Source organism: Leucoraja erinacea, chromosome 3 (assembly GCF_028641065.1).
Source record: "Leucoraja erinacea ecotype New England chromosome 3, Leri_hhj_1, whole genome shotgun sequence".
In the NCBI taxonomy this organism is placed as follows: domain Eukaryota; kingdom Metazoa; phylum Chordata; class Chondrichthyes; order Rajiformes; family Rajidae; genus Leucoraja; species Leucoraja erinaceus.
Window position 1 is genome coordinate 100524316 of NC_073379.1, and position 15137 is coordinate 100539452.

The 15137-nt window shown below is 43.1% G+C and overlaps 1 protein-coding gene across 14 annotated transcripts in view; it reads right to left on the reverse strand.

The window, feature by feature from the left end:
* The window catches only part of cast (calpastatin), a 143292-nt gene that overhangs the window by 8830 nt on the left and 119325 nt on the right, over nt 1-15137 (reverse strand). For all 14 annotated transcript variants that reach the window (XM_055633299.1, XM_055633303.1, XM_055633308.1 and 11 more), the window contains 5 exons: nt 13689-13814; nt 9330-9398; nt 8505-8594; nt 3278-3373; nt 1372-1422 (listed from right to left, as the gene is read on the reverse strand). In XM_055633299.1, coding sequence (XP_055489274.1) covers nt 1372-1422; nt 3278-3373; nt 8505-8594; nt 9330-9398; nt 13689-13814 — 432 coding nt within the window. The remainder of the gene's footprint in view (nt 1-1371; nt 1423-3277; nt 3374-8504; nt 8595-9329; nt 9399-13688; nt 13815-15137) is intronic.

Genomic DNA, 15137 nt, shown 5'->3' on the forward strand with positions numbered 1-15137 from the left:
AAAACTGTGCAGGGAATGGTCAGGCTACGACTTGTCTCTGGACCCTTCATCCAGCTGATAGGAGATGGGGAGAGAAACTAGAAAAGCAAGGTGGGGGCGGGGGGGAAAGACTGGCAAATGGTACAGAGTTGCTACAGCTGAAGGGCATTTGGAGAGCAGTAGGTGACAAAGGGTAGAGAGGAAAAGGAGGCAAAATGATATCAAAATGATAAGGAGAGGAGCAAATTGTTAATCAGAGGGGTGGAATGTTGGTGGGTGGGTTGGGGGGGGGGGGGGGGGGAGGTGAAAAAGTGGGGAATGAAAGGGAAATGGTGGACTCGGGATGGGAAATGTATGTACGAAGGAGGGAAATGGAGCGGGGTGACTGGGGAGTGGGTTGGTTTGGCAGATGGTGAGAGAAATGGGATCACGCCAGTGTGGGGGGAGGGCGGTAATGCTTGGCGTTGGTGAATTCAATGTTCATGCTGTTGGGTAGTAATCTACAACCTTGATACATCTGTAAAGTGTATACACGGATATATTTTTCCCCCCAAAAGGTAATTTGGGCTAATGGAAAGTTCATAAGATCACGTGATAGGAGTAGAATTAAGCCATTCGGCCCATCAAGTCTATTCCACCATTCCATCATGGCTGATCTATCTCTCCCTCCTAACCCAATTCTCCTGACTTCTCCCATACCCTCTGACACCCATACTAATCAAGAATCTATCTAGTTTACAAAACAAATAGCATTTATCAATAATTATTAATCATTAACATTTTAAATTATTTTTGATTGTTTATACTGAATGCAATACAAATAAATTTGACACTAATACAATACTGCAGATGTAAGGCTAGAATAAAACAGAAAATGCTCAACACTCATTTCATAACACAGTTCAGTTCCATGGTTGACCTGAGCCATCTCTTTCCACACGTGATGTCTGATCTGTTGAATATTGCATGCATTTTCTGTTTGTTTTACGATGAATTTAGTTAGCATAGGGGTTTTGATTAAGGACAAAGTATTTTTTCTCATCTTGTCACCAATAGAGTTCGAGATGCCTTTGCATTGGCCCCATCCTCATGCTCAACACTTGTGAAGGATGAGCTAGCTACCATTTCTGATTCTGAGAGGAAAGAAAAATCCAAACAAATAATTGAAGTACTATTGCTGGTCCAAAGTTAGACAATGAGCAGCTATTGTGAACATCTTCAATCTATCTCAGCCTTTGACTTCATAATGGCAGGAAAGTGGACTGTGGACCTAGGCAGTTGGGCAGCAAGGCGGTTTTGGAAGGTTTGGTGCCAGACATTGCCAGAAGCACATTCCAAAGAGGTTTAAGTGAAAGCATATATTAAAAAAAATAATTTTAACTTATTCATTACCTTTGGTTTTGCTCCGGGATCAGTGAAGGAAGGGGCTAATTTGCCTTTATCCTGTTGAAAATAAACATATCAAATCAGATCCTTGGAGACAGAAACTAGATGCTGGAAATTTGACGATAAAACAAAATGCTGGAGGAACTCAGCAGATCAGGCAGGATTTGTGGGGGGAATTGACAGATGATGCTTCACCACTGCACCCTCTTCAGACTGGAGTGGAGGGTGGGGGAAGCAGAGGACCAGGTAGGGGCGGGACAAAGCCTGGCAAGCGATAGGTGGTTACATGAGGGGGTGATTGGGAGATGGGTGGAATGTGACAAATGCTGGAGGTGAAAGAGCGTCAAGAGGCTGTGAGAAGGAAAGAAGAGGAGTGAAATGTAAAGCCAGAGGGATAGGGGTGGAAGGAGAAAGGGGGGAGGGGGAGGGAAAAGGGGGTATATGAAAGGAAAATGTGGGACAGGGATTGGAGATGATCATATGAAGGAGGGGAAAGGAACAGTGTTACTAGGGTGGTGGGGGACATGCATGTGCGTCAGGAAGGGGCGGGAAGGGGAGGCAGGGTAAAGACAGAGGGAGTCATGGGTTGGTATTATATGAAATTCAATGTTTGCATCTTTGCGCTTTTTAAGCTAACACACAGCAACATGAGGTGCTGAGTTAAAATGGTTAGCAACTGGGAGCTCCTGCAGGCCTTGGCTGACAGCTCAAGTGTTTGGCGAAACAGTCAACTAGTCTACGCTGGGTCTCGCCGATGTAAAGGAGGTGACACAGGGAACATCGAATGCAGACCGGTGCCGTCTCATCTGAGAAGGATGCTCAAGTCCCTGGGGGGACCTAAGAGAGGAGATGTAGAGGCAGGTGTTACATCTCCTGTATCGTAGGGGTATGTACCTGGGGAGAGGGTGGATCAGGTGGGAAGGGATGTGCAGATCAAGGCGTTGCACTCAGAGTGGTCTTTTTTGCAAGAAGAAAGCAGTGATACAGGAAGATGCCTCAAGAGGTGGGATCAGATTCCTCAAAGGTGTATCACAATCAATTAGAATTCAAACCAAATAAGAACACAACTACAAATATAATCAGCATGAATCAAACAATTTTAACCACTTTAAAAACATGATTAATCAAAGATGTGTACTGATTTTGGTTTAAATCATACATCAAACTCTATTTTGTAATGCCATCTGGTTCCTTAACATGTACAGCACCAGGATCATTATTACTATTGTCAGAGAATTTCATACCTGCTTTTTGGAAAGTGGATTGTGATAAGATTTATTTTCAAGTATGTTCTTTATGGTGATAGCTTTTAAAAGTCTCCAAATCTGAGGAAGGACATTATTGCCATAGAGGGAGTGCAGAGACGGTTCACCAGACTGATTCCTGGGATGTCAGGACTGTCTTATGAAGAAAGACTGGATAGACTTGGTTTATACTCTCTAGAATTTAGGAGATTGAGAGGGGATCTTATAGAAACTTACAAAATTCTTAAGGGGTTGGACAGGCTAGATGCAGGAAGATTGCTCCCAATGTTGGGGAAGTCCAGGACAAGGGGTCACAGCTTAAGGATAAGGGGGAAATCCTTTAAAAAACCGAGATGAGAAGAACTTTTTTCACACAGAGAGTGGTGAATCTCTGGAACTCTCTGCCACAGAGGGTAGTTGAGGCCAGTTCATTGGCTATATTTAAGAGGGAGTTAGATGTGGCCCTTGTGGCCAAGGGGATCAGAGGGTATGGAGAGAAGGCAGGTACGGGATACTGAGTTGGATGATCAGCCATGATCATATTGAATGGCGGTGCAGGCTCGAAGGGCCGAATGGCCTACTCCTGCATCTAATTTCTATGTTTCTAAAATACAATATTATTAAAGCAGTTAGTTATTGACTTTTCTCCAATTGGTTGCTGGACTAACCTTGGGATCGGTCTGCTCTTTAAATCGGTAATCAGGCGGTATTGTGCTCTCATGCTCTCCCACTCGTTCACCCTTCTTCTTCGTTACATCCGATTCCTGAAAATCAGGAGAAAGAAACATAATCTAGCCTAAATTTGCGAAAATATATTGATTCAATGTCCATGTGCTGCGTCTCGCTGAAATCATTACTGGCAATAGATGAATCAAGCTCACTTTTGGACGTTGTGCAAGGCAGTGTAAAAACTCCCTGTCAAAACACTCATAGTTGACAGAAAATGGTCTGGAATTCCCTCTCCTTACCTTGGTGCTGAGCTGAAATGCCCTCTAATTAATAACATTGGGTAGATCCTATTGCCTTTGGTTTCCCTCACAAACTCTGTATCCAAGACACTTTATCGGGTCAGTCTGAAGAAGGGTTTCGGCCCAAAACATTGCCTATTTCCTTCGTTCCATAGATGCTGCTGCACCCGCTGAGTTTCTCCAGCACTTTTGTCTACTTTATCATCCCATCTACCTGACACACGTTTCAACATGCATCAGACAGATTTTAAAACTTGACTGGATATTTGATCCAGTGGGAGCTTTGCACCATATGACTGCACACACATTAAGACTGCATAATACCACTTGATTCTGCTGGTTTATCAGCTAATCTTCAGTCAATAGACAATAGACAATGGGTGCAGGAGTAGGCCATTCAGCCCTTCGAGCCAGCACCGCCATTCAATGTAATCATGGCTGATCATCCCCAATCAGTACCCCGTTCCTGTCTTCTCCCCATATCCCCTGACTCCACTGTCTTTAAGACCCCTATCTAGCTCTCTCTTGAAAGTATCCAGAGAACCGGCCTCAACCGCCCTCTGAGGCAGAGAATTCCACAGAGAGTCTGAGTGATGATGCTTGCAGCATAATTCACCAATGACAAGTGTGAACATTAAAATAACAAAATATCCTAAGAAGCTTCACTATATACTAATTGTGGAAAATTTCATAGAAACATAGAAACATAGAAATTAGGTGCAGGAGTAGGCCATTCGGCCCTTCGAGCCTGCACCGCCATTCAATATGATCATGGCTGATCATCCAACTCAGTATCCCGTACCTGCCTTCTCTCCATACCCCCTGATCCCCTTAGCCACAAGGGCCACATCTAACTCCCTCTTAAATATAGCCAATGAAGTGGCCTCAACTACCCTCTGTGGCAGAGAGTTCCAGAGATTCACCACTCTCTGCGTGAAAAAAGTTCTTCTCATCTCGGTTTTAAAGGATTTCCCCTTTATCCTTAAGCTGTGACCCCTTGTCCTGGACTTCCCTAACATCGGGAACAATCTTCCTGCATCTAGCCTGTCCAACCCCTTAAGAATTTTGTAAGTTTCTATAAGATCCCCTCTCAATCTTCTAAATTCTAGAGAGTATAAACCAAGTCTATCCAGTCTTTCTTCATAAGACAGTCCTGACATCCCAGGAATCAGTCTGGTGAACCGTCTCTGCACTCCCTCTATGGCAATAATGTCCTTCCTCAGATTTGGAGACCAAAACTGTGCGCAATACTCCAGGTGTGGTCTCACCAAGACCCTGTACAACTGCAGTAGAACCTCTCTGCTCCTATACTCAAATCCTTTTGCAATGAAAGCTAACATACCATTCGCTTTCTTTACTGCCTGCTGCACCTGCATGCCTACCTTCAATGACTGGTGTACCATGACACCCAGGTCTCGCTGCATCTCCCCCTTTCCCAATCGGCCACCATTTAGATAATAGTCTGCTTTCCTGTTTTTGCCACCAAAATGGATAACCTCACATTTATCCACATTATACTGCATCTGCCAAACATTTGCCCACTCACCCAGCCTATCCAAGTCACCCTGCAGTCTCCTAGCATCCTCCTCACAGCTAACACTGCCCCCCAGCTTAGTGTCATCCGCAAACTTGGAGATATTGCCTTCAATTCCCTCATCCAGATCATTAATATATATTGTAAATAGCTGGGGTCCCAGTACTGAGCCTTGGGGTACCCCACTAGTCACTGCCTGCCATTGTGAAAAGGACCCGTTTACTCCTACTCTTTGCTTCCTGTTTGCCAGCCAGTTCTCTATCCACATCAATACTGAACCCCCAATGCCTTGTGCTTTAAGTTTGTATACTAATTTTTTATGTGGGACCTTGTCGAAAGCCTTCTGGAAGTCCAGATACACCACATCCACTGGTTCTCCCCTATCCACGCTACTAGTTACATCCTCGAAAAATTCTATAAGATTCGTCAGACATGATTTACCTTTCGTAAATCCATGCTGACTTTGTCCAATGATTTCACCACTTTCCAAATGTGCTGCTATCCCATCTTTAATAACTGACTCTAGCAGTTTCCCCACTACCGATGTTAGACTAACTGGTCTGTAATTCCCCATTTTCTCTCTCCCTCCCTTCTTAAAAAGTGGGGTTACGTTTGCTACCCGCCAATCTTCAGGAACTACTCCAGAATCTAAAGAGTTTTGAAAGATTATTACTAATGCATCCACTATTTCTGGAGCTACTTCCTTAAGTACTCTGGGATGCAGCCTACCTGGCCCTGGGGATTTATCGGCCTTTAATCCATTCAATTTACCCAACACCACTTCCCGGCTAACCTGGATTTCACTCAATTCCTCCAACTCCTTTGACCCGCGGTCCCCTGCTATTTCCGGCAAATTATTTATGTCTTCCTTAGTGAAGACGGAACCAAAGTAGTTATTCAATTGGTCCGCCATATCCTTGTTCCCCATGATCAACTCCCCTGTTTCTGACTGCAAGGGACCTACATTTGTTTTAACTAATCTCTTTCTTTTCACATATCTATAAAAACTTTTGCAGTCAGTTTTTATGTTCCCTGCCAGTTTTCTTTCATAATCTATTTTTCCTTTCCTAATTAAGCCCTTTGTCCTCCTCTGCTGGTCTTTGAATTTCTCCCAGTCCTCCGGTATGCTGCTTTTTCTGGCTAATTTGTACGCATCATCCTTCGCTTTGATACTATCCCTGATTTCCCTTGTTATCCATGGATGTACTACCTTCCCTGATTTATTCTTTTGCCAAACTGGGATGAACAATTTTTGTAGTTCATCCATGCAGTCTTTAAATGTCTTCCATTGCATATCCACCGTCAACCCTTTTAGAATTAATTGCCAGTCAATCTTGGCCAATTCACGTCTCATACCCTCAAAGTTACCTTTCTTTAAGTTCAGAACCCTCGTTTTTGAATTAATTATGTAACTCTCCATCCTAATGAAGAACTCACCCATATTATGGTCACTCTTGCCCAAGGGGGCACGTACAACAAGATTGCTAACTAACCCTTCCTCATTACTCAATACCCAGTCTAAAATAGCCTGCTCTCTCGTTGGTTCCTCTACATGTTGATTTAGATAACTATCCCGCATACATTCCAAGAAATCTTCTTCCTCAGCACCCCTGCCAATTTGATTCACCCAATCTATATGTAGATTGAAGTCACCCATTATAACCGTTTTGCCTTTGTCGCACGCATTTCTAATTTCCTGTTTGATACCATCTCCAACTTCACTACTACTGTTAGGTGGCCTGTACACAACACCCACCAGCGTTTTCTGCCCCTTAGTGTTGTGCAGCTCTACCCATACCGATTCCACATCCTCCAAACTAATGTCCTTCCTTTCCATTGCATTAATCCCCTCTCTAATCAGTAACGCTACCCCACCTCCTTTTCCTTTCTGTCTATCCCTCCTGAATATTGAATATCCCTGGATGTTCAGCTCCCAGCCTTGGTCACCCTGGAGCCATGTCTCCATGATCCCAACTATATCATAGTCATTAATAGCTATCTGCACATTCAACTCATCCACCTTATTACGAATGCTCCTTGCATTGAGACACAAAGCCTTCAGGCTTGTTTTTACAACACTCTTACCCCTTACACAATTATGTTGAAAAGTGGCCCTATTCATATTTCACATTATGTCATCGGGTCACGGAGCGATATAGTGTGGAAACAGGTCCTTTGGCCCAACTTGCACACACTGGCCAACATGTCCCATCTACACTTGCTTGCGATTAGTCCACAACCCTCCAAACCCGTCCTATCCATGTACCTGTCTAACTGTTTCTTAAATGATGGGATAGTCCCAGCCTCAATTACCTCCTCTGGCAGCTTGTTCCAGAACCCACCACCCTTTGTGTGAAAAAGTTACCCGTCAAATTCCTATTAAATCTTTTCCCCTTCACCTTGAACCTATTTCCTCTGGTTCTTGATTCCCCTACCCTGGGAATAGACTCTGTGCATCTACACGATCTATTTCTCTCATGATTTTGTACACTCTATAAAATCACCCCTCATCCTCCGGCACTCCATGGAATAGAGACCCAGCCTACTCAACCTCTCCCTATAGCTCATACACTCTAGTTCTGACAACATCCTCGTAAATCTTCTCTGAACCCTTTCAAGCTTGACAATATCTTTCCTATAACATGATGCCCAGAACTGTACACAATAATCAAAATGTGGTCTCACCAATGTCTTATACAACTGCAACATGACCTCCCAACTTCTATACTCTATACTCTGACTGATGAAGGCCAAAGTGCCAAAAGCCTTTTTGACCACCTTATCTACCTGCAACTCGACCTTCAAGGAACCATGCACCTGCACTCCTAGATTCCAAAATGCAACACCTCACACTCCTCTGTATTAAATTCTATCAACCATTCCTCAGCCCACCTGGCCAATTGATCCAGATCCTGCTGCAATCTCGCACAACCATCTTCACTATCTGCAAACCACCCACTTTGTATCATCAGCAAACTTGCTAATCATGCCTTGTATGATCTCATCTAAATCATTGATGTAGATGACAAACAGTAACGGGCCCAGCACCGAACCTTGAGGCACACCACTAGTCACAGGCCTCCAGTCCGAGAAGCAACCTTCCACCACATCAACCACTGCTTCCTTCCATGGAGCCAATTTGCCATCCATCTCTCCTGGGAACCCATGTGATCTAACCTTCCAGAGCAGCCTACAATTTTGGAATTACAGCAACACCCCAATAACGTGTGGAGTTTAAATGACATCACTGAGAAAAGTTGCATTGTGCAATTGAATCTCTAGTTAATCTGTATAAGTGATAGTTAGCTCCACCAAGATAAAAGGCTGATTGAGGTTGCATAAAATAGATCTTATGCAAAGACTGGAAATGCTACCAATAACTTTTGTTGATACCTTTACTGCAAGACCAGTGAACTTGGGAGAGGAGTCATCTGGCGCTTCAGATGGAAGTGTTTCTGCGAGAAGGTCCAGTGGATCTTTAACCTTTTAAAAATGAAAAAAAGCTATTTTTAATTTGAATAAAACTTCAGCAGAAATGCATTCTGACCAGAATGAAATATATTGACACGATCAACCCAAGCAAATGTTATTTATATTCAAACTGTAATTTCAAAATGTTCTCTTCATGAAGAGCAATGTTGATTGTTGTAGTGAAAGAAAATAATTATCATTTTGCTGAATTTTAAAAAGATTTTATGAATCAGTTTACTACACATGTGTGGAGAAACACAATGCAAATAATGAGATTGTGGTTTTGACAGTCTTCATCTTAATTCTGGACGTGTGTATTGGAATTAGCCTTGTGACCATGATTTACTTAAAGAGTGATATAATATTACTGAATTGAAAGATGAACTTTGGGTATATTGGAAACATAGGTGGTATGCGAGATATTAAAAATGTAATAAAAGGTAACTGCTTATGATAGTTTATACCAAAGATAAGACACGAAATGCTGCAATACCCAAGGTCAGGCAGCATCTCTGGAGTAAAGAGTCCTGGCCAGACCTGAAACATCACCTATCAATTTTCTCCCATGATCCTGCCTGAAATGCTGAGTTATTACACCATGTTGTGTCTATGTTGGAACTGTACAATAGCATCGGAAAGGGGACATACAAAGCATTCTTCATATCCTTAATCAGTTTCCATGCAGAATTATATTCCTGCGTTGGCAGTTTATATAAATTTCAGATTTTACTCCTCCTTTTCACTTACTTTTTCACTTAACTTTGCACCAGTTTGGCCTGCAGAAACAGGGGCAGCTTTTGAGGCTTGAAGAGGCGCCTTTGCAAAAAGAAAAACACAATATTTTCACCATTATTAAAGATTCATATGTCCATACTGACAAATTGATGACTCTAGTACTATTTCTATGAATTATTGGACCTTGAGAATGATATGTGGAATCATACACGCATGAAAAAGGAGATGGCTGGTATCAAGCCAGGAGAGAAAAGTGGATGTGCACTCCAAGATATTAAACCAACATTCTTGTATTTTACTACTGACCCTCTTACTTGTTGATGGGGTTTGCTTTAAGTCACAGCACCACACGAGATGGTTATTACTTGACATCTAGACATACTGATTCAGCAAATTGTTAAATCATACTCCCTCCCCTGAATCCGCACAAGGGCTAGAACTGGAAAACGGCTCAGTTCTACTGCTGGGTTTGTACCAAGCATAGTGGGAAGGACAGTAAATGTGGTGCAAACCTCAGCAGTGGTGTTATGAAACTAAGAGGATGATGTTTCCAGCCTTGGAGGGCATCTACCACACACGGTGCCTCAGGAAGGCCGTCAGCATCCATAAAGACTCCTCACACCCTTGTAACGGACTGTTTGAACTACTTCCCTCCGCAGACGTTACAAGGCCTTCTACGGCCGCACCTCCAGACTCAGAAACAGCTTCATTCCCAGAGCTATAGCGGCTCTGAACCGGCCCTGCTGAGTGCCCCCCACCCCCACGGACTGTCTCCCTCGGATGGTCACGTCACACAGTTTATTTATTTTTATTTTTTTGACATCGGTTGGAAGCTGCATACCAAATCTCGTTGCACTGATGTGCAATGACCATAAAAGATATTGTTATTATTATATTTTTATTAATCTTTGACCCAAGAGATATCCTAAGGGAATAAAATGAATTGAAAATAACGTCAAGGAATTTGCATCCAGATTAAGAGCAAAACAAATCCTCAGACAAGAAATCCAATTATTAGAACATTAAATCTGAAACAAACAAAAATTGCACTTTGTAACAAAATGGTTGAGATTGGTATTGCAGATTCTTGGGGTAGATTCTGAGTTTGTCCAATAATATTCAATAAGTAGTAGAAGGCCATTTAGATATGTTCTAAATGGTGGCCGATTGGGAAAGGGGGAGATGCAGCGAGACCTGGGTGTCATGGTACACCAGTCATTGAAGGTAGGCATGCAGGTGCAGCAGGCAGTAAAGAAAGCGAATGGTATGTTAGCTTTCATTGCAAAAGGATTTGAGTATAGGAGCAGAGAGGTTCTACTGCAGTTGTACAGGGTCTTGGTGAGACCACATCTGGAGTATTGCGTACAGTTTTGGTCTCCAAATCTGAGGAAGGACATTATTGCCATAGAGGGAGTGCAGAGACGGTTCACCAGACTGATTCCTGGGATGTCAGGACTGTCTTATGAAGAAAGACTGGATAGACTTGGTTTATACTCTCTAGAATTTAGAAGATTGAGAGGGGATCTTATAGAAACTTACAAAATTCTTAAGGGGTTGGACAGGCTAGATGCAGGAAGATTGTTCCCGATGTTAGGGAAGTCCAGGACAAGGGGTCACAGCTTAAGGATAAAGGGGAAATCCTTTAAAACCGAGATGAGAAGAACTTTTTTCACACAGAGAGTGGTGAATCTCTGGAACTCTCTGCCACAGAGGGTAGTTGAGGCCAGTTCATTGGCTATATTTAAGAGGGAGTTAGATGTGGCCCTTGTGGCTAAGGGGATCAGGGGCTATGGAGAGAAGGCAGGTACAGGATACTGAGTTGGATGATCAGCCATGATCATATTGAATGGCGGTGCAGGCTCGAAGGGCCGAATGGCCTACTCCTGCACCTAATTTCTATGTTTCTATGTCAGCATCAAACAACTATTGATTATGATTTCTATTGAAGTTGAAGGAAATGTATTTTGTGAAAGTGTATAGAAGACTGCAGGGCAGATTACCACTTGTTTGAAAACATCACACTAAGTCAAAGACTTCCCCTTCTATTCTTTATTGGCCAATGTTTTTATTGGACAATGAGGGTATGAGACGTGAATTGGCCAAGATTGACTGGCAATTAATTCTAAAAGGGTTGACGGTGGATATGCAATGGAAGGCATTTAAAGACTATATGGATGAACTACAAAAATTGTTCATCCCAGTTTGGCAAAAGAATAAATCAGGGAAGGTAGTGCATCCATGGATAACAAGGGAAACCAGGGATAGTATCAAAGCAAAGGATGATGCGTACAAACTAGCCAGAAAAAGCAGCATACCGGAGGACTGGGAGAAATTCAGAGACCAGCAGAGGAGGACGAAGGGCTTAATTAGGAAAGGAAAAATGGATTATGAAAGAAAACTGGCAGGGAACATAAAAACTGACTGCAAAGGTTTTTATAGATATGTGAAAAGAAAGAGATTAGTTAAAACAAATGTAGGTCCCTTGCAGTCAGAAACAGGTGAGTTGATCATGGGGAACCAGGATATGGCGGACCAATTGAATAACTACTTTGGTTCGGTCTTCACTAAGGAAGACATAAATGATCTGCCGGAAATAGCAGGGGCCCGCGGGTCAAAGGAGGTGGAGGAATTGAGTGAAATCCAGGTTAGTCGGGAAGTGGTGTTGGGTAAATTGAATGGATTAAAGGCCGATAAATCCCCAGGGCCAGATAGGCTGCATCCCAGAGTACTTAAGGAAGTAGCTCCAGAAATAGTGGATGCATTAGTAATAATCTTTCAAAACTCTTTAGATTCTGGAGTAGTTCCAGAGGATTGGCGGGTAGCAAACGTAACCCCACTTTTTAAGAAGGGAGGGAGAGAGAAAACGGGGAATTACAGACCAGTTAGCCTAACATCAGTAGTGGGGAAACTGCTAGAGTCAGTTATTAAAGATGGGATAGCAGCACATTTGGAAAGTGGTGAAATCATTGGACAAAGTCAGCATGGATTTACGAAAGGTAAATCATGTCTGACGAATCTTATAGAATTTTTCGAGGATGTAACTAGTAGCGTGGATAGGGGAGAACCAGTGGATGTGGTGTATCTGGACTTCCAGAAGGCTTTCGACAAGGTCCCACATAAGAGATTAGTATACAAACTTAAAGCACATGGCATTGGGGGTTCAGTATTGATGTGGATAGAGAACTGGCTGGCAAACAGGAAGCAAAGAGTAGGAGTAAACGGGTCCTTTTCACAATGGCAGGCAGTGACTAGTGGGGTACCGCAAGGCTCAGTACTGGGACCCCAGCTATTTACAATATATATTAATGATCTGGATGAGGGAATTGAAGGCAATATCTCCAAGTTTGCGGATGACACTAAGCTGGGGGGCAGTGTTAGGTGTGAGGAGGAGGATGCTAGGAGACTGCAAGGTGACTTGGATAGGCTGGGTGAGTGGGCAAATGTTTGGCAGATGCAGTTTAATGTGGATAAATGTGAGGTTATCCATTTTGGTGGAAAAACCGGGAAAGCAGGTTATTATCTAAACGGTGGCCGATTGGGAAAGGGGGAGATGCAGCGAGACCTGGGTGTCATGGTACACCAGTCATTGAAGGTAGGCATGCAGGTGCAGCAGGCAGTAAAGAAAGCGAATGGTATGTTGGCTTTCATAGCAAGAGGATTTGAGTATAGGAGCAGGGAGGTTCTACTGCAGTTGTACAGGGTCTTGGTGAGACCACACCTGGAGTATTGCTTGCAGTTTCGGTCTCCAAATCTGAGGAAGGACATTATTGCCATAGAGGGAGTGCAGAGAAGGTTCACCAGACTGATTCCTGGGATGTCAGGACTGTCTTATGAAGAAAGACTGGATAGACTTGGTTTATACTCTCTAGAATTTAGGAGATTGAGAGGGGATCTTATAGAAACTTACAAAATTCTTAAGGGGTTGGACAGGTTAGATGCAGGAAGATTGTTCCCGATGTTGGGGAAGTCCAGGACAAGGGGTCACAGCTTAAGGATAAGGGGGAAATCCTTTAAAACCGAGATGAGGAGAACTTTTTTCACACAGAGAGTGGTGAATCTCTGGAACTCTCTGCCACAGAGGGTAGTTGAGGCCAGTTCATTGGCTATATTTAAGAGGGAGTTAGATGTGGCCCTTGTGGCCAAGGGGATCAGAGGGTATGGAGAGAAGGCAGGTACGGGATACTGAGTTGGATGATCAGCCATGATCATATTAAATGGCGGTGCAGGCTCGAAGGGCCGAATGGCCTACTCCTGCACCTAACTTCTATGTTTCTATGTTATTCCTATTTGGTTGACTGTGATCAATGAGAATACAAAGGCTGAAACTGGATTTGGCAACCCATTGCATTCGTTCTCGTGTAGGATTCTTACCTCTATCTGCGTGGAGGGTGGCGCTGTAGCGTGAATAGTTGCAGCTGAGCATTTTGAAATTGGAGCTGTAGAGCTCTGCATAATGTCCGCTGACATATAATCCATGACGTCATCTTCTGTCATAGTCTGTGATAACAATCAGATAATGTTAGTTTCCTACAGCACACTGGGAACCCAATCATCCTTTCAAGTCAATATCAGTCTCAGAATGTCCTCATCAGTCCCATTCTCTCCTTTACTTCCATGTAACTCATTCTCTCTCAAATGCCCATCAAGTTTTGGTCTCCTAATCTGAGGAAGGACATTCTTGCCATAGAGGAAGTACAGAGAAGGTTCACCAGACTGATTCCTGGGATGTCAGGACTTTCATATGAAGAAAGACTGGATAGACTTGGCTTGTATTCGCTAGAATTTAGAACATTGAGGGGGGATCTTATAGAAACTTACAAAATTCTTACGGGGTTGGACAGGCTAGATGCAGGAAGATTGTTCCCGATGTTGGGGAAGTCCAGGACAAGGGGTCACAGTTTCAGGATAAGGGGGAAATCTCTTAGGACCGAGATGAGAAAAAACACACAGAGTGGTGAATCTAATTCTCTACCACAGAAGGTAGTTGAGGCCAGTTCATTGACTATATTTAAGAGGGAGTTAGATGTGGCCCTTGTGACTAAAGGGATCAGGGGATATGGAGAGAAGGCAGGTACAGGATGAGTTGGATGATCAGCCATGATCATATTGAATGGCGGTGCAGGCTCGAAGGGCCGAATGGCCTACTCCTGCACCTATTTTCTATGTTTCTATGTAACTCCCCCTGGTTGTCTACAACCCACCGACACTGGGGATAATTTACAATAGGTAATTAAGCTACCAGCCTGCCTTTGGTACATGGTGGGAAATCACGTACTAGATAGAAACCCACACATCAGAGAGAACATATAGGCAGCACCAGAGATCAGGATTAAACCTGGGTCAATGCAGCAGCAGCACTGATCAAGGTGGCATAGTGATACTGAAATAATGGTGTCATTTCCTTTAAACGGAGTCCAGTTAATTACTACATTTACAAAATCTAGAAACGGCAATTTGCAAAAAACAAATATCTTTAATATTTTAAAATCTTATTCTATTCTGATGATCATTGGAATAAAGAAGCAGCTAAAGCACTGAAGTGAGTGTACGAGGTCTCAAGATGAGTCATTCCTAATGTTCCCCATGCTTTTGTTTCTCTTTCCTCTTCCTCATGACTACCACTAGATAGATATACTGTCTCCATTTGTTCCAAACTGAATGAAAAATGAATAAATGGGAGCTACAATCCTAGCATCACTGAAATGAAAACAAAGATGCAGTGTTAGCTGTGAGGAGGATGCTAGGAGACTGCAAGGTGACTTGGATAGGCTGGGTGAGTGGGCAAATGTTTGGCAGATGCAATATAATGTGGATAAATGT